Source organism: Indicator indicator, chromosome 10, assembly GCF_027791375.1.
Source record: "Indicator indicator isolate 239-I01 chromosome 10, UM_Iind_1.1, whole genome shotgun sequence".
NCBI classification, from domain to species: Eukaryota; Metazoa; Chordata; class Aves; order Piciformes; family Indicatoridae; genus Indicator; species Indicator indicator.
This window is the reverse complement of record NC_072019.1, coordinates 33,700,240-33,725,880: the sequence shown is the minus strand read 5'-3', so window position 1 is coordinate 33,725,880 and position 25,641 is coordinate 33,700,240. Positions and strand designations below refer to the sequence as shown.

At 47.6% G+C, this 25,641-nt stretch overlaps 1 protein-coding gene across 1 annotated transcript in view; it reads left to right on the top strand.

The window, feature by feature from the left end:
- PLPPR5 (phospholipid phosphatase related 5) overlaps positions 1–5,418 on the top strand; it is a 66,156-nt gene extending 60,738 nt beyond the window's left edge. The window contains exon 6 of the mRNA XM_054384036.1: positions 5,284–5,418. Coding sequence (XP_054240011.1) covers positions 5,284–5,418 — 135 coding nt within the window. The remainder of the gene's footprint in view (positions 1–5,283) is intronic.
- The last annotated feature ends 20,223 nt before the right edge of the window (positions 5,419–25,641 follow it).

Here is a 25,641-nt window from a genome sequence, read left to right as displayed (position 1 = left end):
TCATCATTGTCTGTGTTACAAAGTCAGTGTCCTTTCCAGACAGAGAGGATGAGATGGGAGGATTATAACCTGGAGACTTTCATGTTTTGAGGGGGGAATGCTTTCTCATGTTCCCATTCTCAGAAAGTTTAAATCTGATTTAGCAAATAGTTACCTGGGTGTTGAGCTATTGTGGATTTTAAGTTAAAATAAAATAAAAAACAAAAAACTTAGTGTAAAGTTTTAGATGGAAGCCAGACCCTGTTAAATATAAGGCACTAAGAATAATACTTAATGTGTAGCTAAAGTCTAAATTGAGCTTTCAACTAACTACCATCACTAAGACAATTGAGTCTTTGCTTTTGACCTCCCTTCTTATTTTACAACCTTTTTTTTCCTCCCCTGGAGAGAGAAGAGTGCTAAGTGATGTGCATGCTACTTGCCTTTGCCTGCTTCAGCCATGTGCAAGTCCCTGTTCACCACATTTCAGTTAGGACTGTTCCAGTTCCAAGTTCTGAGTGCATATTTGGGTTACTTGAAATGGTTTTTCCTTATTCTCAGTCTGCAAACTCCTGTGCAGTATTAAAGACATCTTAGGTGCTGAGATTAGCACAAATCCTAACTGACTGAAGGTACCATGGGCTAAGGTAGTGCTAGCATCAAGCAATGCAACTCTGCTGCTGGTGTTTAATAACCTTGTGGGTATCTGCAAACAAACGATTCAAGGATGCTGTCTTAAGGAATGATTTAATTAGGAATGGCTGCTATGTGGCACCTTGCAGATTGCCACCTGCTTCTATGTGCACAGCTTACTGGATGAGCACATGCTGCACCACACAGAGCTGGAAACACCTCAGTTCTGTTTCCAGATCCTGGGAAGCATCAAGAAAGGTGTGTCCAGCAGGTCTAGGGAAGATGATCTACCCCTCTGCCCTGGTGAGACCACCCCTGCAATCCTGTGTCCAGTTTGGGGCTCCCCAGGTCAAGAGAGACAGAGACCTGCTGGAGAGAGTCCAAGGAAGAGCCAGGAGGATGCTTAGGGGACTTGAGCATCTCCCCTGTGAAGAGAGACTGAGAGCCCTGGGGCTGTTTAGTCTGGAGAGGAGAAGGCTGAGAGGGGATCTGATCAATGTCTATCAATAGCTGAGGGGAGGGTGTCAAGTGGAGGGGGCCAGGCTCTTTTGGGTGGTGCACAGGAATAAGGCAAGGAACAACAGGTTCAAACTTGAACAGAGAAGATTTCAGCTCAACATGAGAAACTTCTTTACAGTGAGGGTGACAGAGCCCTGGAGCAGGCTGCCCAGAGAGATTGTGGAGTCTCCTTCTCTGGAGACTTTCCAGTCCCACCTGGATGCATTCCTGTGCAGACTCCCCTGGGTGATCCTGCTCTGGCAGGAGGATTGGACCTGATGATCTCTGGAGGTCCCTTCCAGCATCCGATATATTGTGATCCTGGGATCCTGTGATCCTTGCTACCCCAGTGCTTTTTCCTGGTGGAGGGCAAGTGTGCTTGGCATGCTAACTGTGCTGCCACTGCCTGAGTTCTGGTGGAGGCCAAGAGCTGCATTTGAAGTGTACTTCAATAGGAATAAGTGTGCTTGTAATATTCTGAACTGAGCTGCTGCTGCTTAATGACAAGGGCTGATCACTGTTTGCATGACACTTCTGTTTAATTGTGGTGCATGCAAATGAGGAAGCTCTGCTGCGTGGGTGCCCACTTCTCAGGCACTCAAATCAGCCATAGCTGTGGAGTGTCTCCTTGAAGAATCCCTGCCAGAGCTGGCTCAGCAATGCAGCCTTACTGCTTTCACCTTACCTACACTGTCCTCAAAGCATAATGGAAAGAATGGAAACTAAGCATCCTCATGACTCACATCTGCTCCTTTTCTCTTCCTGTCTCTGACCACCTTCATCTCTTACAAGACAACTCATGTTCCAGTTAGGTGGCACTCTCCTCCAGAGGAAAGGCTCTCTTCCTACTGCTGTCAAGGTTGAAGACTCCTCTTTTGCAAGATTTGCTGGGAAATAGGAATATTCTGGCACCTGGAAAAGTTTGGATTTCAGCTTCACTGAATGCAGTCACAAACTACTTTTTCTGTTTTCTGTTTCTATTCCATGCTGGTCACCTGGAACTGACTAGGGCTTAAAGAGGGTCCAAACACATCTTGCAGTAGACTTTGTCTTTTTTATTATGATTTAAAAATAAAAAAAGTTTTCTAGCTTTGAAACAAATTCAAATACAAAGGGAACATGGAGCATTTAGGACTAACTGAGGCAGTAGACAGAACACTGATGCAAGAGGCTTTAGAAGGAGGTGTTGAGTTAGGAGAGGTGCTATGGTTGATCCCCTGTGGGATGATTCTGTTTTCTGTAGCTGTTGAATGCCACTTACTTGCACAGTGGATTCTTTGCAGTCCTGTGTTTGACAGCTAAGCTGCATTCTCTCCCCAGAGTTCTGCCTGGCATTCCCTCATAGTGCTGCCTCTGTCAGCTGTGCCCAAGCTGTTTTCCCAGAGTCACCATTCCTTGTTCCCATGAGGGTTGTTACACTCCACCCATGGGCCTGACTCTCCAGCATGACTGTGAACTAGAAACAGAGAACTTGCACTCTCTCTTTCTGTGCCATTTCTAAGTTCTAATTGTGCTAAGCATTTGGAATTCCTCTGACAAGATGTGTTCCTGTTGACTGTCCTGTCAAGGGTAATTGTCTCCAGAATCTTGTTGAGTGTGACACTGTAATTCTTAGAATCATAGAATCATGGAATCAGTCAGGGTTGGAAGGGACCACAAGGATCATCCAGCTCCAACCCCCCTGCCACGAGCAGGGACACCTCACACTACAGCAGGCTGGCCAGAGCCTCATCCAGCCTGGCCTTAAACACCTCCAGGGATGGGGCCTCAACCACCTCCCTGGACAACCCATTCCAGGCTCTCACCACTCTCATGGGGAAGAACTTCTTCCTCATGTCCAGTCTGAATCTCCTCACTTCCAGCTTAATGCCATTCCCCCCAGTCCTATCACTCCCTGATAACCTAAAAAGTCCCTCCCCAGCTTTCTTGTAGCCCCCTTCAGATACTGGAAGGCCACAAGAAGGTCACCTTGGAGCCTTCTCTTCTCCAGACTGAACAGCCCCAACTCTCTCAGGCTGTCCTCATAGCAGAAGAGCTCCAGCCCTCTGATCATCCTCATGGCCCTTCTCTGGACACCTTCCAGCATGTCCATATCCCTCTTGTAACAGAGGCTCCAGAACTGGACACAGTGCTCCAGGTGTGGTCTCAGCAGAGTGGAGCAGAGGGGGAGAATCCCCTCCCTGGCCCTGCTGGCCACACTTCTCTTGCTGCAGCCCAGGCTCTGCTTGGCTCTCTGGGCTGCAAGTGCTCACTGCTGGCTCCTGTTGAGCTTCTCATCCACCAGCACCCCCAAGTCCCTCTCCTCAGGGCTGGTTTCCAGCCAGTCCCTGCCCAGCCTGGATTTGTGCTTGGGATTGCCTCAACCCAGCTGCAGGACCCTGCACTTGGTCTTGTTGAACCTCATGAGGTTGGCTTGTGCCCTCCTCTCCAGCCTGTCACGGTCCCTCTGGATGGATCCCTTCCCTCCAGCCTGTCTGCTGCACCACACAGCTTGGTGTCATCAGCAAACTTGCTGAGGGTGCACTCAGTGCCTCTGTCCTTATCACTAATAAAGATGTTGAACAAGCCTGGTCCCAGGACTGATCCCTGAGGGACTCCACTTGTCCCTGGCCTCTGCTGGGACATGGAGCCATTGACAGCCACTCTTTGGGTGTGGCCATCAAGCATTCTTGCTCTACCATCTACATGCTAAAGATGATGTGGTGGTAAAACACTTTGCAATGAGTTAAGTATAGATATTGTGATGGATTCTGATTGTGTTTTACCACTGGGCAAGCTTTTCCCTTCTGGTTTTAAGGTAGGAGATTTCTTCTGTTTACTCTTATCTTGATTATTCACAAGACAGCTCCTTCACAGGGTCAGAAAAGGATAATTTTTAATTTTAATTCCCAGTGTTTCTGGTATTTCATTGGTCTTAAGCATTTTGGAACTCAGAAATCTTCCACTGGTCTGTGCAGTTGCCATACACACAGTGTGGTCTAAGGAGTCCGGATTCATCCCTGGGCTTCTCCAGGGAGACTGGGTTCACAGGCTGAAAGCAAAACACAGAGATGTTTTAGCTCATCATAAGATGGGAAAATGGGGGAGAGAAGAGGGGTTGTGTCTGTTTCTGTTGCTTCAAAATCTTGTAGTGGAGATGTATCTAAATACTGTTGTGCTTGATGTCCCAAAGCACACACAGCTATCCATACACACCCATGACACACAACCCTCTGTCTCCAGCCTGGCTTGACTAGAGCCCAGGTGCTTGCAGTAGGTCATAGGGAGGGGGCTGGTTTTCTGCTGTTGTAATGCTGCTCTCTTAATAATGCAGTGTGTTGGAGGAGGTACAGTAACAGCTTTGTTCCATACACAGAAACACATCCAGGAGAGGCAGCTCGTAAAGGACCATAAGCAATTCTGTTTCACAGTCAAGCATTTGAATTTGCATTCATGTCACAGTATCACAGTACATTAGAGGTTGGAAGGGACCTCCAGACATCATCCAGTCCAACCCCCCTGCCAAAGCAGGAGCACCCAGGGGAGTCTGCACAGGAATGCATCCAGGTGGGATTGGAAAGTCTCCAGAGAAGGAGACTCCACAACCTCTCTGGGCAGCCTGCTCCAGGGCTCTGTCACCCTCACTGCAAAGAAGTTTCTCCTCATGTTGAGCTGAAATCTTCTCTGTTCAAGCTTGTACCTGTTGTTCCTTGGCTTATTACTGTGCACCACCCAAAAGAGCCTGGCTCCCTCCCCTTGACACCCTCCCCTCAGCTATTGATAGACATTGATCAGATCCCCTCTCAGCCTTCTCTTCTCCAGACTAAACAGCCCCAGGGCTCTCAGTCTCTCTTCACAGGGGAGATGCTCAAGTCCCCTAAGCATCCTCCTGGCTCTCCCTTGGACTCTCTTCAGCAGGTCTCTGTCTCTCTTGACCTGGGGAGCCCCAAACTGGACACAGTATTGCAGGTGTGGTCTCAGCAGGGCAGAGCAGAGAGGGAGAAGAACCTCCCTAGCCCTGCTGTCCTACTCTTCTTCTGCTTAAATCTGCTTCGGACTAGGGGGTGCTGGGTTGTACAAGAATTATTTGTCTGAATGCAAACTGTGCTTACCACATCTGATCTCACAGAAGATAATACTACTGAAACCTAGGAAATGGAACCTGTGTGACCTCCTTCAATATACCTGTTGTAGGTGTTACAGAATCAAGGCATTAGTAGGAGTCAGGAGGATGCTTTGCAGCGCAGCTCCCTCAGAGCACGCATCCTCAGGTTCTTCTCCTGGATGTCAGGGATGGAGCGCTTGGAGCAGCTGCGTATCAGGCAATAAGCACACCTGTGCAGGAGGGTGCTGAGTGTCTGTGTGGGGGACTGAAGCCAAGGCGTTCTGTGCAGGTCTGCTGATTTTTTCACCGGGGAGTTTCCCTTCTACCCATCCTTTGCTCTAAAAATGTGATTTGTCCAGTGCCAGGGTGAAAACCACTTTGCTGACCAGAGAATTGGGTTTGCATTGCCATCCTTACCACTGGCCTGGCAGGCTGTGTAGAGTAGGTTGGATGCTAGCAAACTCCACTTACCTTGTAGCCTGCAAACAAATTTCCAAATTTCTGGTTTTTAGAAAATGGAAAAATCTTTTTTTCTTTTTTAGGATGATGGCTGGGTTTGAGTATTTTTCATTCTATTCATGAGAACAAAACAAAAAGCCTTTCAAGTGAAAAAAAAAATCTAATATGCATAATGAAAACTGGAAACCACACCAAAAAAAAAGTTATCTTGGATTCTTTTTTTCCAATGCTTTAACACTTTGCTTTAAAAATGTGATTCCTCCACTGCCAGTGTGAAACCCACTTTGCTGACCAGAGAATCATGTTTGCATTGCAATCCTTACCACTTGCCTGGCAGGCTGTGTAGAGTAGGCTTGCTGTTAACAAACTCCACTGATGTTGAGGACTGCAAAGAAATTTCCAAATTCCTGATTTTCAGAAAATGTAAAAGTCATTATTTTTATTTTCTTTTTAAGATGGTGGCTGGGTTAGAGTATTTCTAACTCTATCCATGAGAACAAAATAAAACCCCTTGCAACTAAAAAAAAAGTCTACTATGCATAATGAAAACTGCAAACCACCAAAAAAAGTTACCTGGGATATTTTATTCCCCCGAAGCTTTAACACTTCTAGAATTGCTTGTAAAACAGAATTTAACTAAAATCTTCGTGGCAGGTAAACAAACATGGATTGTTTCCCACCACCACCTTCCCCCAACAGCGCCAGCAACCTGCACTCAAGGCTTAGCCTTTAGCTTGCATCTTTCTGTTGGTGTGAGAGCACAGCTCTGAAGCATGCTTTGTTCGTGTGGTGCTGACATCGAGCTGATACTGGCAGTTCAGAATGAGTAATGGAACAGCTGGCATTGCCTGTCTGTGAAACCACTGCCCTTCAGCAGCCCTCCTTCATACTCTTAATTCTTTCTGAGAACTGTGGCAAAAATAATTTCCCATGGAGCTGGAGAAGCTGAGGTCTTGTGCATGGTTTGTTTTTTTTTTTTTTTTTCCCTTTGTCTCCTGCATCTGTGTGAATATGTTTGCTGCTGGTGGTTGTTACCTCACAGTGATCTGAGCAGAAGCAAAAGAGTGGCAATGCAGTTAATTCATCCAGAGGGAGCCTGTTTAGTTTGGGTTTGTTGGGTTTGGTTTGATGTGTTTGTTTTCTGTCAAGAGTCTCAGTTTTGCCTGAGACAGTAAGGTACCACAAGGCATGAATACCCAGACGGTTGCATGAATCTGTATCAGTGATTCTTGCCATCAGCAAGTGATTGCTTTTGACCTAGTTGTCCATCATCCTGCTGAGTCTGCTGAAAATCAACTGGCAAGGCCTCACTAGGGTCTGAATCAATAGCTCTGCAGTTGGTAGCTTAGCAGTTCTCTCCAAGGGTCTGTTGAGGAAGGGAGATTTCCTTCTGTATGGAATTATCCTTCTGTTCGGAATTATCCTTCCAAAGATGCTGGCCTCCCCACTCTGCAAGCATAGCTGGCAGGAATGTGAACCACATTCTCCTTTCCTAAGTAATAGCTCTCCAGTCCTGAATTAATGCCACATGAAAGAGCATTTGGTTCTCTGCATCACAGGCAAACGTGTATCGCTCAGGGAAAGGGATGGCACATAGCAGGACTTGAAAGCATTGATTGGAATGAATAATGAGGAGCTCTTTCCCTCCAATTTCTCTTTTTTAAACCATCTCACTTATCAACAAAGTGAGTAATTTTAGACCAATGCTAGTCTTAATTTGACAGATAACTTACAGATCTAAATAAGGAAAATTAAAGTAAATGCTCTGAAGAAAATCTCCTAACAGCCTCATGGCACCTCCAGAGTCATTGAGATTGCCCCATGTGTCCTCTTCCCTTGGCCAGCCAGCTAAAATGTTCCCAGTTGTTAATGTTATGTTTCCTAGTTGGGAAATCTTAATCTTTCTTTTCTTCTGCAGAATCAAAATCCTGAAAGAATGGCATTTGCTATACCATTGGTTGCTGAAAGCATGCTTGCAGAAAGTTGCACACTGATTTTTTTATATCCTTCCCCCCATCCTCCCCATGTTTTTAAAAAACTCTGGTGTGGTTTAACCATTGTGATTTAAAATATATATTATAGAAAATATAGAATATAGAAATGGAATATATAGAGAAAAGATATATAGAAAAATCTCCATAGATGCTTGCTATGGTGATGATGTTCTCCTGTGAAAGCTGTCATAAAATGCAGCAGGAGCATTGCTAGTGCTGAAGTGCATTTTATAGGGGAGAGGGAAGAGAGCTCCTCCTCCTGGGCACAGCACAGGTACAGCACAGTGAAGAGAGGGAGCAAACCCCCCCAGCCTTGCTTGCAGAGAGGGTTAGAATAAGGCAGCTCTCCTGTGCTCCTGCTGAGGGCAAGTCTAAATCCCTTTCTGTAATGTGAAAGTCAAAGACTGCCCCTACACAGCCCAACAGACATCCAGACAGTTTAAAGAGGAACTGAGAAATACAAACTTGTGTGGTGGCCACTGCCCCTCTCCAGCACCTGTGTGGTGTGTGGTAATGGATTTTCTGAAGGAATGAAAAGGGGAGGTCTGTCTCCTTGAGTTGCTTACCCTCTCCAGGTGTTGTCTACATCCCCCCACCTCGTCTTCAGCATGTGAGAGGAGGTGTGGAGAGAAATCTGCAGTGCTTTGTGTGGTATTATTCCCCTCTCAGCATTTTTGTGGCTTAACATCAAGATTTCCTTTACTAATTGTACACATTGTACACATGGTGCTAGCCAAGGGTACTGTGTGCCTGGAGGGAGCATCCAGTCCCTTAGGATCCTGCACATCACTCTGCAGTTGGGCTGTCACATACTAGATGTTTGAAGAGGCACTTGCTTAGGTCAGAGCATGAAATAGGAGCAGAGCTCTTTGGGATGCTGGAGTTGTAGTGTGCAGGGTCACAGATTGTAGATTCACATTCTGATACATCTCTGCATGTGTGTCAGAGTAGTCCCACGGAAGTGGAGAGGAGAGTTAACACTGCAAATAAAGAGGGAAGCAGAGAGATTCTGAAGGAAAAGAAAAACATTTTGAATGTCAGTTCTCAGCAGTTTTGTTGTAGTATTTTTGCTATTTCTCAGCAGTTTTGTTGCAGTCTTTTGGCTACTTCATTGTGTGCCATCGAGGTCACAGGGAGCAATGAATCTGTAAAACAAGAACATCATTAAAATTGTGTTAGGGCTGAAACAGAAGATTGGAATCCATCAGAAACTGTCTTTAGTTTCTGGGAATTTTGCTTTAAATTATAGATGAGTGCAGTTCAGTTACCTTGTTACTTGCTATAGCTTTAAATGGGGTTTTTGAAGATGATGGTAGAGCCATCACACCCAATTCCTTTGTTCAGCACACTTCCATAGCCAACCTGCAGTTCAATTACTCACACTGTTACTCACTACAGCTTTAGATGGGAGTTTTAAGATGATTGTAGAACCATCACACCCAATTCCTTTGTTCAGCACACTTCCATAGCCAACCTGCAGTTCAGTTACTCACATTCTTACTGACTATAGCTTTAGAAGGGGTTTAAGATGAAGATAGAGCCATCCCACCCAATTCCTTCCTTCAGCACACTTCCATAGCCAACCTGCAGTTCAATTACTTATGTTCTTACTGACTATAGCTTTAGAAGGGGTTTTTGAGATTAAGATAGAGCCATCCCACCCAATTCCTTCCTTCAGCACACTTCCATAGCCAACCTGCCAGCAGTTCATAAGGGGATTGCTATGGCAGGGAGTGAGAGTGCTGTGGCCAGGACCAGTTTGATTCACGCCCCCCCTGTGTGGTGGGTTGAAACTACCCCCTCCAACTAATTTGGGGAAAATTACCCCCAAAATAAAATTGCCAGACCAGCCCAGTTGGAAGCAAATGAAGCTCTATTTGCAAGCAAAACTAATATCTAGAAATATGAAATGCAATGAATAGGTACAAAATAGACAATATTTACAGGTGTTTTCAATTTATAAACAACAAATTGGACAAACCCAGGGGGTTACCAACAGCTTCCCCTCTCCTCCCCACCCCCAGACAAGGGAAAAAGAGGAGAAAAAGCAGAGAGTAGCTTGTTAATACTTAGCCACAACAAAGAAATGCAGCCAAGGTCAGCAGCAGCCAGGCAAAAGCAACCAGCCAGGATCTGCCAGAGCAAAGAGCTGAGAAAGAACCAAAGTTAGTTTCTCCAACTAAGTTTCTGTTAGTTATCAGACTACAGAATCACACAGAATCACAGAGTCAATAAAGTTGGAAAAGACCTCAAGGACCATCAAAGTCCCAGTGGCATTATTAGGCCTTTCTTTGGCATCCAATGGTAATTTTATTTACATTCTACCTCTTTCTACTCAATCTGTGGAGAATTTCCTGGGCAACAGCCTTGCAATGATCTCCAAACACAAGGCTCTTTGTGGTGGTTTTAGTCTATGCCTTTAAAATTGTTCACAGCTCTTGGGTAGAAAGTACTCAAATGTAAATAAATCACTACTGGGTGTAAAAAGGAAAATAAAGATAGTTCTAAACAATCCCATTGGAGAGATATCTCCCATAAGATTTGGTTCCCAAAACAATCTCTCTTCTCACTTCTTCGCTCTGGGGAGAGACTTAACTTGCTTCTGCTTGACCTTGGCTGCATTGTTTTGACTGCTATTAACTCCTCAAGCCCCAGGAATGTTGCTGATGGGGTCTGACTGTCTCTGGGTGTGCTTTGTGGGTGTTTTATCTTAAGTCTGTTTTTTTTCCCCCTTTGACTCCTAGAACCACCTCACGGCCTTTGCAGAAGTCACATGATGTTGACGCTGATGTCTATTCACTCCACTGGACTTCATCTCTTTTCACAGCCCACACATGACAGTGTATCCAAAAAGAAAACAAAACAAACAAAAACAAACAAAAAAAAAGAAAAACAAAACCCCAAGAGGTTTGTAAGGGTCCTATTTCTGACTTGCTTTTTACAGTCATTTCAAACGGTACCCCCCAACCTTGGGAGGAATTCTTGAACTGTTAGAACGTCACTTTACTTTCTAGGGGGGGGTGGGGGAGGGAGGGAAATAATAATAGTAATAATAATACTACTACTACTATAAATTAACTTTTTACTTTTTGATGGAGTGGGACAAACTGAGCACTACTTATATTTATCTGATGACACCTTCTGTTTTGGCTTCTCGTTGGGTTTCTTCTTTAACAGTTCACATACTTATTCCAGCAGTACTTCATCATTTGAGTTGAACTTGGAATATTTTTTTATTATTATTATTATTAATTCTTTTATTTCTCTCTTTTTTTTTTTTTAAATCTACATTTTTAATTCAGCATGACCCTTGTTTCCATTTGAGGCAATTTCAGTGTAATAAAAAGTAGATGAATATTATTCTGTTCTGTATGGAGATGCTGTTTGCACATTGTATGACTCTGTATTCCATGTAAGATATCATCCCAGCAGTATGTTCTATGTAAGACTTTGGTGCTTTCTGCTTTTGAAAGGGAGAGAAGAGGAGGAGAAAAAAAAGAAAAACAGGAAAAAAAAAAGCCAATTTTTACTGTAATAAGTATTGTATCATAATTAAAAGTTTATTTATTTGGATATTTTTCCTGACATAATTGTAGTTGAATTGTTGTTTTGTAGTTCTTGAATGTCTTGGATGATATATATGTATCTAGGTTAAGGAGAAATGAAAATAATATAGAGAATTTTGCTCATGAATATATTCTTTATTACTAATGAGACCCCATGGAAGGTTAAGGGCTCCGTTCTAAGGTCAGCATGTCTGTGCTTCCCCATAAACCATTTTAAGAGGTGACTGGAGGCAGCTGGCATCTTCTCATCTGTGGCACAACCTGATGTGCTGGCAGAATGGGTGCTAAGGCAAGGAGAGGGCCCCTGGCTTAGTGAGAGAAGTGCATAGGAGTTTCTGCTTTCCATGTTTACTTTGGAGCACTCCTGGTGGAAAGAAAAACCCCAACATGGCAGAATTCATTTTCTTCAGCCTAACAGAGCAGGACAGACTCTGCAGGATTTTTTCTGTTTATCTTTCAGGACCATACTCTTGGGAAAAAAAAAAACCAACCCACAGTTCTGTGTAGTTTGGACAAATTGCTTTTTGTTTTTTTCCATTTCTTCAACATCAGCCAGTGTTATCATACCTCTGCTACTGCTGGGAATGACTGAGTCTCCCATGGCAAAAGACAGCCTTGCTGCCTGCCCCCTGAGCATCAAATGGATCTGAGTGTTGTAGATGCTGAAGATGTGCTCAACACCTGCCAGAAGGGTTTCCTCTGGCAACAGCTGATACAATGGCAGGGGCTAGAGACACAGTGAGAATAATGACATTCAGTGCTGGCTGCTGAACATTCTAGGCCTTAAATTTGCCATCCTCCTGTGCATTGCTCATGGTTAGAAGATGGTTGCCACACAAGGCTGCAGAATCAGGTATGCATTTGCTCTGAGTCCTTTTAATGCCTTCTCACTCCTGTTTTCTGCTTCTTATTTGGACCTCATCTTCCACTAAAATGCAACTACCTAAACAGTGCTTGGCAAGCAGGGCAAGGCCAAGTGGAATCTTTTGAGTTTAATAGAGGGTATCTCACAAAGCCATTGTGCTGAGCTGAGAACTAGAATAGAAAGAAATACATCAGTGGGGAGGAAGGTCCTAGAATAGAGCCCTTAGCTGCAAATGATGTAATTTAGGTGACTGAAAATCCACCTTTTTTAGACTTATTAACTGTGTTTACAAACCTGTAGTAGGTCCAAAGTTTGTATCACCACCTTAGGCACACTCATCCTTCTTTTAGCTCTTTAGAGTCAAAGTACTAATGATTCCTGTGTGCAGATTGAAATGAAATCTTCACTCCTTTTTGCATGGTAGCAAACCTGCATTTTTTAAATGATTTTTTTTTTATATATCTGATTTACAAGATTACCAAGAGATTCTTTTATGTTAAAAGAGATTATTCTTTTTCAGTGTACTGTATATCATCTCCTTGTAACTGGTCTCTTTCTCTCTCAGGATCTTTCCCAGTCAAATATTTGGGTTAAATTTATCATACTAGGTCTGTAAACCAGCAGTGAGGAAACAAAAAGAGAGACACTCTGCTGTATAATGTATTTTTAAATAAAATAATTTTTCATTCAGTAGTGGTCTTTTTGTAGCTATCTGCTCTAGATATATTTTGGTGGGGACTGTACCTATAATGAAATGATTTCGAGGTCACAATCCCACAGGATGTTAGGGGTTGGAAGGGACCTCTGAAGATCTTCAAGTCCAACCCCCCTGCCAGAGCAGGACCAGAGAATCCAGCACAGGTCACACAGGAACACATCCAGACAGGGCTGCAAAGGCTCCAGAGAAGGAGTCTCCACAACCTCTCTGGGCAGCCTGCTCCAGTGCTCTGGGACCCTCACAGTAAAGAAGTTCCTCCTCATGTGGAGGTGGAACCTCCTGTGCTGTAGTTTATATCCGTTGCCCTTTATCCTATCCCAGGGTGCAACTGAGCAGAGCCTGTCCCTTCCCCTCTTCCCCAGCCCTCAGATATTGATAGACATTTATTAAATTCTCCTCTCCAGACTGCACACCCCCAGGGCTCTCAGCCTCTCCTCACCAGGCAGTGCTCCAGTCCCTTCAGCATCCTTGTAGCCCTCCCTTGGACTCTCTCCAGCAGATCCCTGTCCCTCTTGAACTGGGGAGCCCAGAACTGGATGCAGTATTGCAGGTGAGGTCTCAGCAGGGCACAGTAGAGGGGAAGGAGAACCTCCCTGGCTCTGCTGGACACACTCCTCTGAATGCCCCCCAGGCTCCCATTGGCCTTCTTGGCCACCAGGGCACATTGCTGTCCCATGCAGAACTTGTTGTCCACCAGCAGCACTCCCAGGTCCTTCTCCACAGGGCTGTTTCTCCAGCAGATCACCTCCCAGCCTGTCCTGCTGCAGTTTATTCTTCCTTGCCAGGTTCAGGACTCTGCACTTCTCCTTGTTGAACCCCTTTTGGTTCCTCTGTGCCCAGCTCTCAGTCTGTCCAAGTCTCTGAATGGCCTCACAGCCTTCAGGTGTCTCAGCCAAGCCTCCCAGCTGCAGGTTAACTGCTTTTAGTGATCTGTCTTCACAATTAACCAGGAATCCCCACAGTCATCTACCTTCCCTTGGAGCTGGTTCTGGTGAAGCTGAAAAGCAGGAGAGCTTTAGCTGTGTTACAGAGTTGTCCACAACCTGCTGGTAAAGGCTTTCACCAGCATGTGGATTTAACAAAGTTTGAGACTCCGCTTTGATGGATCTTCAGAAGTGGTAAGAATTTGCCTCTCCCACACCCATCTACCTCCACCGCCCCGGAGCCTGGGCCTTCATTGCGCCCTTGTGGACCTGAAAAAGCTTTCTCAGGAGAAACAGCTGGCCAAAACCAAAGTAAGTTGGCATTTTCTGACTAAAATGGCTTTTGGGTTGTTGCTTTTGAGACCAAAAATCCCAGTGAGGAGCCTGTGACAAAGCTTCATCCCTCGGTCAGGGAATGTTCAGGGGCAGAGTGGTTCCTGGTAAAAACCCTGTGGCTGAATCATTTCAGGGCTTTTTAGTGCAGCTGGGTTTCTTACCCTTGTAGACCTTTTCTGTGTGTGCTTCTGTGCAACAGCTCCACTCTGAGATGTTTAAGAAGCATCTCTAAGGCTGTGTGCTGCTGCTGTGTGTGCATCTGCTGCTATGTTCCTAAAAATGGGATCCTTATGGGATGTGGGGATGGCAGCTGGGCTCGACTCCATGCCATTTGAGATTCACTTGTGTGTCTTCTGCTCTTTGTTCATCACCAGGAACTGCATGAGATGGGCTCACCTCTCTCCAGCTTTTGGGAGATGGTCATGTTATCAAGGTGAAGTTGGTTGTTTTTCAGCCCCAATCTTCTTTGCTGTTTTGCTCTTGCCTTCTAATTTTGTTGCTGTCCAAGATGACAGTCAGTGTGAGAGTTCAACTGCACATTGTGTTAGCAGGCTGCTTAACGTGCTCTTCTGAAGTCTTAACTTAGTGTTTCTGAAGCTTGCCATGCAGCAAGCAGAGTGCACTGTGTTTCACGAACAGCTCACCGGAGTCTGGTCAGATCAAATAGGTCCCTGGCCAGCTGCACAGCCATGGCCTTGGGGAGCCTCAAAAGCATTTGCAGGTGGAATGCTGAGCAGATCTCCAGACTCTCAGGCCTGCAGCACCTTCCTTCAAGCACAAGAGCATTTTCAGCAGGCTCTGACAGCTGAGTCAACCCCAGTCTGCCAGACCTGCCTGCTGTACGCCTGCACTTGTCCTCTGCCCTCAGGTAGCTTTGAGGAGCTGGACAGATCAGGCGAGACACCTTGCCCTCACCTCGAAGTGTACAACAAGCTGGAGCCAGCAGCTGCCTGCTTCTCACTTGGACAAGTGGAAAGCCAGATGAATGGGGACCTTCTATGGCTTCAGCTTTTGGCCTTCTTTTCCACTTCTCTAGGCCTTTTGGTTTTCAGGACCTTCCACAAAGGAAAGTGGCTTAGACAGGAGCACTCTGTGCTGGGTTAAGAACCAACTGGAGGGCCAAGCTACCAGAGAGTGGTGGTGAATGGTGCCACTGCCAGCTGGCAGCCAGGCACTAGTGGTGTCCCCCAGGGATCAGTGCTGGGCCCCATCCTGTTCAATATCTTTATTGATGATCTGGATGAGGGGATTGAGTCCATCATCAGTAAGTTTGCAGATGACACCAAGTTGGGGACAGCTATGGATCTGTTGGAGGGTAGGAGGGCTCTGCAGAGGGACCTGGCCAGGCTGGCTGGGTGGGCAGAGGCCAATGGGATGAGATTGAACAAGGCTAAGTGCAGGGTTCTACACTTTGGCCACAACAACCCCAAGCAGCACTACAGGCTGGGGACAGAGTGGCTGGAGAGCAGCCAGGCAGAGAGGGACCTGGGGGTACTGCTTGACAGCAGCTGAACATGAGCCAGAAGGGTGCCCAGGGGGCCAAGAAGGCCAATGGCATCCTGGCCTGCATCAGCAATAGTGTGACCAGCAGGAGCAGGGAAGTCATTCTGCCCTGTGCTCAGCACTGGTCAGGCCACACCTTGAGTGCTGTCTCCAGTTCTGGGCTCCTCAATTTGAGAAAGATGTTGAGATGCTGGAAGGTGTCCAGAGAAGGGCAACAAGGCTGGGAAGGGGTCTGGAGCACAGCCCTGTGAGGAGAGGCTGAGGGAGCTGGGGGTGTTTAGCCTGGAGAAGAGGAGGCTGAAGGGAGACCTCATTGCTGTCTACAACTCCCTGAGGGGAGGTTTGTAGCGAGTTGGGTGTTGGTCTCTTCTCCAAGTAGCCACTGATAGGATGAAAGGAAATGGCTTCAAGTTGTACCAGGAGAGGCTTAAAATAGATAGTAGGAAAAATGTCTTTACTGAAAGAGTGGTCAAGCCTTGGAATGGACAGCCCAGGGAGGTGGCAGTCAGCAGCCATGAAGGTGTTCAAAAAATGTGTAGAGTTGGCACTTCAGGACATGGTTTAATGGCATGGTGGTGCTGGGTTTATGATGGGACTTGATGATCTTAATGGTCTCTGACAACCTTAATAATTCTATGATTCCATTCTGTGATTTTGTATTTGCTTCACCATGAAGCCACAATGCACTTCCCACAGGTACTGGGTTCCCTGCTCCATACTGGAGCTTGTTCCCTCTGTGGAGAATCAGAGGGCGCTCAGTGTGTCCTGTGTGAAATCTGTCCTCAGTGTCTGATCAGAACTATCCCAGACAAGCTGCTGCTAACAGTGCTGGCATGAAGGCTGCCTTCAAAGATGCTCTGCTTCCACTTGGCTAAAAAGCATATCATGATCCAGATATATTTGACAATCACTCTAGCTGGAGTCACAGAATCACAGAATGTGAGGGGCTGGAAGGGACCTCAAAAGCTCGTCCATTCCAACCCCCTGCCAGAGCAGGAGCACCTAGAGCAGGTCACACAGGAACACATCCAGGCAGGTCCTGAATATCTCCAGAGAGGGAGACTCCACAACCCCCCTGGGCAGCCTCTTCCAGGGTTCTGTCACCCTCACAGGGAAATAATTTTTCCTCTTGTTTTCCATGGAACTTCCTCTGCCTCAGCTTCCACCACTGCCCCTTGTGCTGGCATTGGGCATCACCCAGCAGAGCCTGGCTCCAGCCTCTGGGCACTCCCCCTGCACATCTTTATCAACAGCAATGAGGTCACCTCTCAGGCTCCTCCTCTCCAAGCTACAGAGCCCTCAGCTCCCTCAGGCTCTCCTCATAAGGAAGATGTTCCACTCCCATAATCACTTTTGTGGCTCTGCACTGGAATCTGTCAAGCAGTTCCTTGAGGTCCTTCTTGAACTGAGAGACCCATAACTGGACACAATATTCCAGATGCAACCTCAGCAGTGCAGAGTAGAGAGGGAGGAGAACCTCCCTTGACCTATTGAGCACAGCCCTTCTAATCCACTCCAGAATGGCATTGGCACTCTTGGCCCCAACTCTCTCAGTCTGTCTCCATAGCAGAGCAGTTCCAGCCCTCTGCTCATCCTCGTGGTCCTTCCAGCACCTCCAGATCCTTCTTGTAACAGAGGCTCCAGAACTGGACCCAGAGCTCCAGGTGTGGTCTCAGCAGAGTGGAGCAGAGGGGGAGAATCCCCTCCCTGGCCCTGCTGGCCACACTTCTCTTGCTGCAGCCCAGGCTCTGCTTGGCTCTCTGGGCTGCAAGTGCTCACTGCTGGCTCCTGTTGAGCTTCTCATCCCCCAGCACCCCCAAGTCCCTCTCCTCAGGGCTGCTCTCCAGCCAGTCCCTGCCCAGCCTGGATTTGTGCTTGGGATTGCCCTGACCCAGCTGCAGGACCTTGCACTTGGTCTTGTTGAACCTCATGAGGTTGGCTTGGGCTCACCTCTGCAGCCTGTCCAGGTCCCTCTGGATGGATCCCTTCCCTCCAGTGTGTCAACAGCACCACACAGCTTGGTGTCTTTGGAGAACTTGCTGAGGGAGCCTCATGGCAGCAACAAAGATGTTGAACAAGCCTGGTCCCAGGACTGATCCCTGAGGGACTCCACTTGTCACTGGCCTCCACTTGGCCATGGACCTATTGACAGCCACTCTCTGGGTGCAGCTGTCAAGCCACTTCTTCTCCAGTGAGTTGTCCATCCAGTGAACCCTTATTTTACCAGCAGCCAAGAACTGCTGCTCTGCTAAGAAGTTTCCTGCTGGTTTCATCCTTTGCTGCTGTTGCTTCAGGAAGCAGCTACTGTGCCTTCCTTAGCAACTTCTATTTATACAGCAGCAGCTGACAGCATAAGAGATACTCTATTCATAAATACTCCAAAAATAAGTCTGATGTGAGGAGAATGTAATGCTTACCTAGGGAAACAAAAGAAAAGCCCTTTTGGATCTTGTGGGTGACAGCAAATTGAAGCTACTGCTAGTAGGAAGCAGCAGGAGTGAACCAGGATCCTGGCCTTTGGCAGTAGTTTTCCTCATTCTCAAGACAAGGTGGTGACAGACCATTTTGAGATTAATTTTGCTTTATTTGGGTTTTTTTGGTTTTGTTTGTTGTTTGGGGTTTTTTTGTTTGTTTGTTTGCTTTTGGGGGTTTTGTTTGATTATTTGTTTGGGTTTTTCTGCAGTATTTAGAGAAAATATATGAAGGATGAAGACTTGGAGCCATATGAGTTTTCCAGAAAGAAAAAGAGGTCTTTGTCTTTCCATTATCTTAAGGGAGCCTGCAAGAAAGCTGGGGAGGGACTTTTTAGGATCTCAGGTCAGGACTGGGGGGAATGGAATAAAGCTGGAAGTGGGGAGATTCAGGCTGGACATGAGGAAGTTCTTCCCCATGAGAGTGGTGAGAGCCTGGAGTGGGTTGTCCAGGGAGGTGGTTGAGGCCCCATCCCTGGAGGTGTTTGCAGCCAGGGTGGATGAGGCTCTGGCCAGCCTGCTGTAGTGTGAGGTGTCCCTGGGCATGGCAGGGGGGTTGGAACTGGATGATCCTTGTGGTCCCTTCCAACCCTGACTGATTCTATGGTTCTATGATTTTAAGGTCCTGCAACAGGGTGCCCAAGGGGGTTGTGGAGTCTCCCTCTCTGGAGGTATTCAACACCTGCCTGGCTGTGTTCCTGTGTGATCTGCTCTAGGTGCTCCTGCTCTGGCAGGGGGTTGGACTGAATGATCTCTTGAGGTCCCTTCCAGCCCCTAACATTCTGTGATTCTGTGATTTTTGTATGGTCTTTATTCTATGTTTCCACACTTGAGGACAGTAAACACCAGCACAGACCAGGGTGAAAGGAAAGACTAAACTATACATTGTCAGTGGAGGAGGAGACCTTTCCCATACCGAGTCTTTCCAGGGAAGAAACCCCAAGTGAGTAGGAGCTAAATGCCAGATGAGGATGTGACAAAATTCTGCCATCCTGGGTCTCCTATGGGAATGTTTCCTGTTTCTATGTCTCATGCTGGACAGGAGCAGGCAGTGTGAGCTTGCAGCACAGAAGGCAAATCACAGCCTGGGCTGCATCCAAAGATGTGCTGCCAGCAGATCCAGAGAGGTGATTCTGCCACTGTGCTCTGCTCTGGGGAGACCTCACCTGCAGTACTGTGTGCAGGTCTGGAGCCCTCAATATATAGGAAGGACATGGACCTGATGGAGAGGATCCAGAAGAGGGCTATGAAGATGATCATGGGGTTGGAGCACCTCTGCTATGAGGACAGGCTGAGGGAGCTGGGGGTGTTCAGCCTGGAGAAGAGAAGGCTCCAGGGAGACCTAATAGCAACCTGCCAGTACCTGAAGGGGACTACAAGAAGGCTGCAGAGAGACTGTTTGCAAAGGCCTGCAGGGACAGGACAACGAGCAATGGCTTCAAACTAGAGCAGAGCAGATTGAGATTGGATATCAGGAAGAAGTTCTTTACTATGAGGGTGGTGGAACACTGGAACAGGTTTCCCAGGGAGGTGGTTGAGGCTCCTTCCCTGGAGATATTCAAGATAAGGCTGGACAAGGCCCTGGGCAGCCTGATCTAGTTGGGGATGTTCCTGCAGTGGAGATGTCCCTGCAGTGAGGATGTCCCTGCTGACTGTGGGGAGGTCAGACTGAATGACCTTTGGAGGTCCCTTCCAGCCCAGCCCATTCTGTGATTCTAAGTCAATTACCATTTCAGTTAAGAGGAACAGATGCTCATGAGATGTCTGATCTTTAGTTCTTTGTCAGAGTAAGAGAAGTTGGCATTGCCACAGCCTTGGACATTCTACTGCTGCTTCCTCTTTGCTGCCTGGTGACCTGTGTTCCCTACATGTTTAAGGTAAGAGGCTATATTCTCTATTTTTAAATGAACAAAATGGAATTTTTCCTCAGGAATCTGGTGGTTTGGATGTAGAGGTTAAAGAACTTCTCTCATGGATGTAATTTCTGCTGAAAATTGGCACTGTAAGATCACTTCTAGCTCTATACTGCTATAAACCTGAAACTCTTAAGCCCCCATAGTTGAGGGGAAGAGTTACCTCTCCAGGCTGAATGTAAGAGGCAGCTCCTCTAGGAGGGAGACAGCACAAGGGTTTAGTCACCTGCAAGGCTCCTTATGACTTTGATGGCAAATGGCCACTATGGTTGTGGTTTCAGTTGGAAAGAAGATTGCTGAGAGACATCCATGTCAGCAGAAAAGGGAACAGTCCTGAGGCTTCTGTCTTCATCCTCACTGGCCTCTAGTACAGCTGCTCCTTTTGGTATGTGGCCTTCTGCTCTGCCAGATGTACAGGATGTTAGGGGTTGGAAGGGACCTCTGGACATCTTTCAGTCCAACCCCCCTACCAGAGAATCCAGCACAGGTCACACAGGAACACATCCAGACAGGGCTGGAAAGTCTCCGGAGAAGGAGACTCCACAACCACTCTGGGCAGCCTGCTCCAGTGCTCTGGGACCCTCACAGTGCAGAAGTTCTTCCTCATGTTGAGGTGGAACCTCCTGTGCTGGAGTTTCCATCCACTGCCTCTTGTCCTATCCCAGGGTGCAACTGAGCAGAGCCTGTCCCCTCCCTCTTGACCCCAGCCTTCAGATATTGATAGACATTGATCAGATCCCCTATCAGTCTTCTCAAGGCTGCACAGCCCCAGGTCTCATGGACATGTTTGGATTGTGGTTTTCAGCCTTTGCTGTTGTCTACCCCTCCATGCAAGCAAGGAGCCTGCAGTCGTGTTGGTGCAAGTTCCACCTGAGCTCTGTTTCTACATCCATCCTTCAGACACGACTGACCTTTCAACACAATATTGTGTCTCTTCTCTCATCTTATTCCCTTCCTTTAGTGACTCCCTCACTGCTCTTAGTCCCTTTGGTTAGCAAAGCCTCACACACCACAGAAGCAGTGCTCTTTGTCACTGTATTTGGTTTTTTTCCTATGTACTCTGGCTAAAAGTGGGACCTGATTTGTATCTGTTACGCTGCACTGTGAGTTATCTGTAACTGGCTCTGCAAGAGACCTCATCAAGTGGAGCTCTCGTCCCAACTGGGACCTTTAAATGTCTTCCATAATCTCCTGTAGACATTTTTATCTGTCTAGGAGACATCTGGAATCCCACTGCTGAGCATACTCTTTGCAGACCTGGAGCAAGGACGCAGCACTGACGTGCTCCAGCCAGCCTGTGCTCCCAGAGCAGCAGGCTGGGATATATGAACATCTGAGCTGCTGACCTCAGCTGCTGCTGGTTTAAAACTGAGATAGCTGTGAAAGGGGGAAGGCAGGAAAACAAAAAAAAACCTTCCACTCTTCTTAAAAAATGGTATTGTAGAGGCCACCTTTGGTGCAGATAGCAGTTTGCAGCTGCGTCTTGTGCACTTTGGCCACACCAACCCCATGCAGAAATACAGACTGGGGCTGAGTGGCTGGAGAGCAGCCTGGCAGAGAGGGACCTGGCAGTGCTGGGTGACAGCAGCTGGACAGGAGCCAGCAGTATGCCCAGGGGGCACAGGAGGCCAATGGCATCCTGGCCTGGATCAGGAATGGTGTGGCCAGCAGGAGCAGGGATGGAATTCTGCCCTGTGCTCAGCACTGCTGAGGCCTCACCTCCAGCACTGTCTGCAGCTCTGGGCTCCTCACTTCAGGAAGGATCTTGAGGTGCTGGAGCAGGTCCAGAGGAGAGCAACCAGACTGGGGAAGGGACTGGAGGGGAAGGCTGATGAGGAGAGGCTGAGGGAGCTGGGGGTGTTCAGCCTGGAGAAGAGGAGACTCAGGGGGGACCTTATCACTCTCTACAACTACCTGAAGGGAAGCTGTAGTCAGGTGGGGGTCAGGCTCTGCCCCCAGGCACCTTGTGACAGGACAAGAGGCCATGGCCTGAAGCTGTGCCAGGGGAGGATTAGGTTGGATGTTAGGAAGCACTTCCTCATGGAAAAGGGAATGAGACACTGGGATGGACTGCCCAGGGAGGTGGTGGAGTTGCTGCCCCTGGAGGTGTTTAAGCAAAGCTTGGCTGTGGCACTCGGTGGCAGGGTTTAGCTGCTGTGGTGGTGTTAGGTCATAGGCTGGGCTTGGTGATCTCAGAGATCTTGTCCAGCCTCAGTAATTCTGTGATTGAACTATTTCAACTAGGGAGTAATTCTGGTTAACCTTTTCTGCTTCCCAGCCAACCCACCCACTGTGCTGTGACATCATCCCAAGAATGCTCCCCACTGTTTATTGTGCAATGTGCACCCAAACAGTGGGAGAAGAGTCCTCCAGCATCCTTTGGTGACTCAGGGCAGTGCTCCAGAGTGTACCTGCAACTCCCTTCTGCTCCTATCCTCTGCTGCTGTTGTAATCTCAGCAGACTGAGATCCCTTGGAAGTAAAAACCAAGATGTAAAATGCTTCTGAGTGGTAAATAAGCCAAGAATTATGCTCCTCCTCACTCTGCTCTTTACCGCAGATGCTTTAGCCTTTTCAGGGTTATTTCAGAACACCTCAGGGCCTAACTAGTGGTTTATAGATGATAATAACACCCAGTTAAACTACAGGATTTTCCTCCACTCATCACCTCCCTGAAGCAGCCTGGTGGGTGAGGAGCCAAGCAGAGCATGTGGAGCTTGGGTTTTTATTGACTTAATGTCACTAAATTCTCTCTGGTACCAAATTGCTGCTGACTGCATAATTTTTTTTATTATCATTATTTCCCCCCACCCCCTTCTTCCTTTTCTCCTTCAGGAGTTAAGAAGCAATTCACTTTCTAAAAGAGCTGGGAGTAGAATGAACCTTCCTGTGCAAGAAATGAGGTGGAAACATCCTCCTTACTCAGTGAGGCAGCTTTTACAGCTCTTTTCAAACATGTTACTGAGCCTTTATTTCAATGGTTATTGCTGACACTCATGAGCACCCTGTGCTCTTCATAACCACTTCTGACTACATCTGTGCCCACAGGTATTACAACAGACTTACCTCTTAGTCCTCAAAGGTCACTTGGAGCTTCCCAGAGCTGTTTGTTCTGCCTGGGTGATTGCCCTTTGCCTGCCTTTTCACAGGCTCACAGGATGTCAGGGGTTGGAAGAGACCTCTGGAGATCATGGAGTCAACCCCCTGCCAGAGCAGGACCAGAGAACCCAGCACAGGACACACAGGAACACATCCAGACAGGGCTGCAAAGGCTCCACAGAAGGAGACTCCACAACCTCTCTGGGCAGTCTGTTCCAGGCTCTGTGACCCTCACAGTGAAGAAGTTCCTCCTCATGTTGAGGTGGAACCTCCTGTGCTGTAGTTTATATCCATTGCCCCTTGTCCTATCCCAGGGTGCAAGTGAGCAGAGCCTGTCCCCTCCCTCTTCACTCCCAGCCCTCAGATATTTATAAACATTTATTAAATCCCCTCTCAGTCTTCTCCTCTCCAGACTAAACAGCCCCAGGGCTCTCAGCCTTTCCTCACCAGGCAGTGCTCCAGTCCCTTCAGCATCCTTGTAGCTTCCCCTTGGACTCTCTCTTTCCTCCTGCTGGGCTTGGAAGCACCATGTGCCATGTCTTGAGCTCTCACCCATCCAGCTGTCCCCTTGCCCTTCCACAACAGCGCAAGGAGACTCCTCCTGCTTGAGGCTCAGAGCAGGCCTGACCACAGCACTTCTGAAGCAGGAATTGTTATTTCAGCAAGAGTTGTGCCCCCCCCCCCCCCCCAAACCCCCAGCACTCCTTAGGCATTTTATTGGGAAGGTTTGGAATCCTGTATGGCATGAGGATAATTAGGGGACTTGAGTAGTTAGATATTGGTAGATATTGATCAGATATCCTCTCAGCCTTCTCTTCTCCAGACTAAACAGCCCTCAGTCTCAGTCTCTCTTCACAGGGGAGATGCTCAAGTCCCCTAAGCATCCTCCTGGCTCTCCCTTGGACTCTCTCCAGCAGGTCTCTGTCTCTCTTGACCTGGGGAGCCCCAAACTGGACACAGGATTGCAGGTATGGTCTCAGCAGGGCAGAGGAGAGAGGTAGAAGAACCTCCCTAGCCCTGCTGGCCACACTTTTCTTGCTGCACCCCAGGATCCCATTGGCTCTCTTGGCCACAAGGGCACATTGCTGTCCCATGCAGAACTTGCTGCCCACCAGCACTCCAAGGTCTTTCTCCGTGGAGCTGCTCTCCAGCAGGGCAGCCTCTAACCTGTCCTGGTGCCTGCTGTCATTCCTCCCCAGGTGCAGTTGGTACTTAGTGGTCTGTAAATGACTGACTGTAGAAGCTGTGACTTTTTGGTGTCATTTTTGTCTGTCAGGCTGAGCTGTCACCCACTGCAGCCAAATTCCCTGGGTGCATGTGTGCCTTGTAGTTAGCTACCCCTTACTGGCTTTATGTCTACCCCCTGGAGTTGGCTTTTACAAACTGAATCTGGCAGTGGGAAGCATCAGAAGGATTCACTTAAGAGAGATGATACAAGAAAAGATCACATTTTATCACCTGCTTTTGTTCCATCTGTCTGAGCAATCTGAAATGGCAGCTGTAAGGCAGCTCCAGCAGGCCCTGTCTTCCAGGGGTGCTTGCACATGGCAGCACTGGGGTTTAGCATCTCCTTTCCACTAGGAGGATAATTTGGTGGCAAATCCCTAGCAAGGGATGAGAGTGCATGTGTTTGCAGTGGGAAACTCACCTGTGCTCCTGCCCTCATGCCAGCTCCTGGGGAAAGCACAGGGAATCACCACCTCCCAGCTGCCCTCTCCCTGCCTCACACAATTGCTTTGTGTGGAAAAGAGGAGACTGAGGGCAGACCTCCTGGCTCTCTGCAACTGCCTGAAAGGAGGTTGTGGAGAGGTTGGGGCTGGTCTCTTCTCACAGGTCATTAGTGATAGAACAAGAGGGAACAGCCTCAAGCTATGACTGGGTTGGTTTAGACTGGACAGCAGGAAGAAGTTTTTCCCAGCAAGAGTGGTCAGGGATTGGAATGTGCTGCCCAGGGAGGTGGTGGAGTCCCCAAGCCTGGATGTGTTTCAAGGTGGTTTGGATGTGGTGCTTGGGGCTCTGGTTTAGGGGTGAGCCTTGTAGAGTAGGGTTCTGGGTTGGACTTGGTGATCCTGAGAGGCTTTTCCAACCTGAATGTTTCTGTGGTCCTGTGATATTGCCCTAGAAGGGAAGCTGCATCACTGCTTCCATGAAGCTTCTGAAGGTCAGCACTGTTCACTTCTGTGCTGCTGTAGTAAAACACTGCAAGAGCATCTCTGTTACTCTGAGCTATTTCTGTCACCCACAGCATTTCTCTTGTTCATGAAACCAATACCTGAGGCCTTGGCCAATTTCAGATTATCTTAATTATGGACTTTAATAGAATCACAATCATAGAATCATAGAATGGCCTGGTCTGGAAGAGACCTTGGTGATCACCCAACCCAACCTCCCTGCCATGGGCAGGGATGCTTCTGGAATAGCCCAGGTTACTCAGAGCCTCATCCAGCCTGGCCTTGAGCATCTCCAGGGAGGGGGCATCCACAGCCTCTCTGGACAATCCATTCCAGACTCTTGCCACTCTCCTAGTGAAGAATTTCTTCCTCAGATCCAAGCTAAATCTATTCTCCTTCAATTTCAATCCATTCTCCCCTGTCCTGTCAG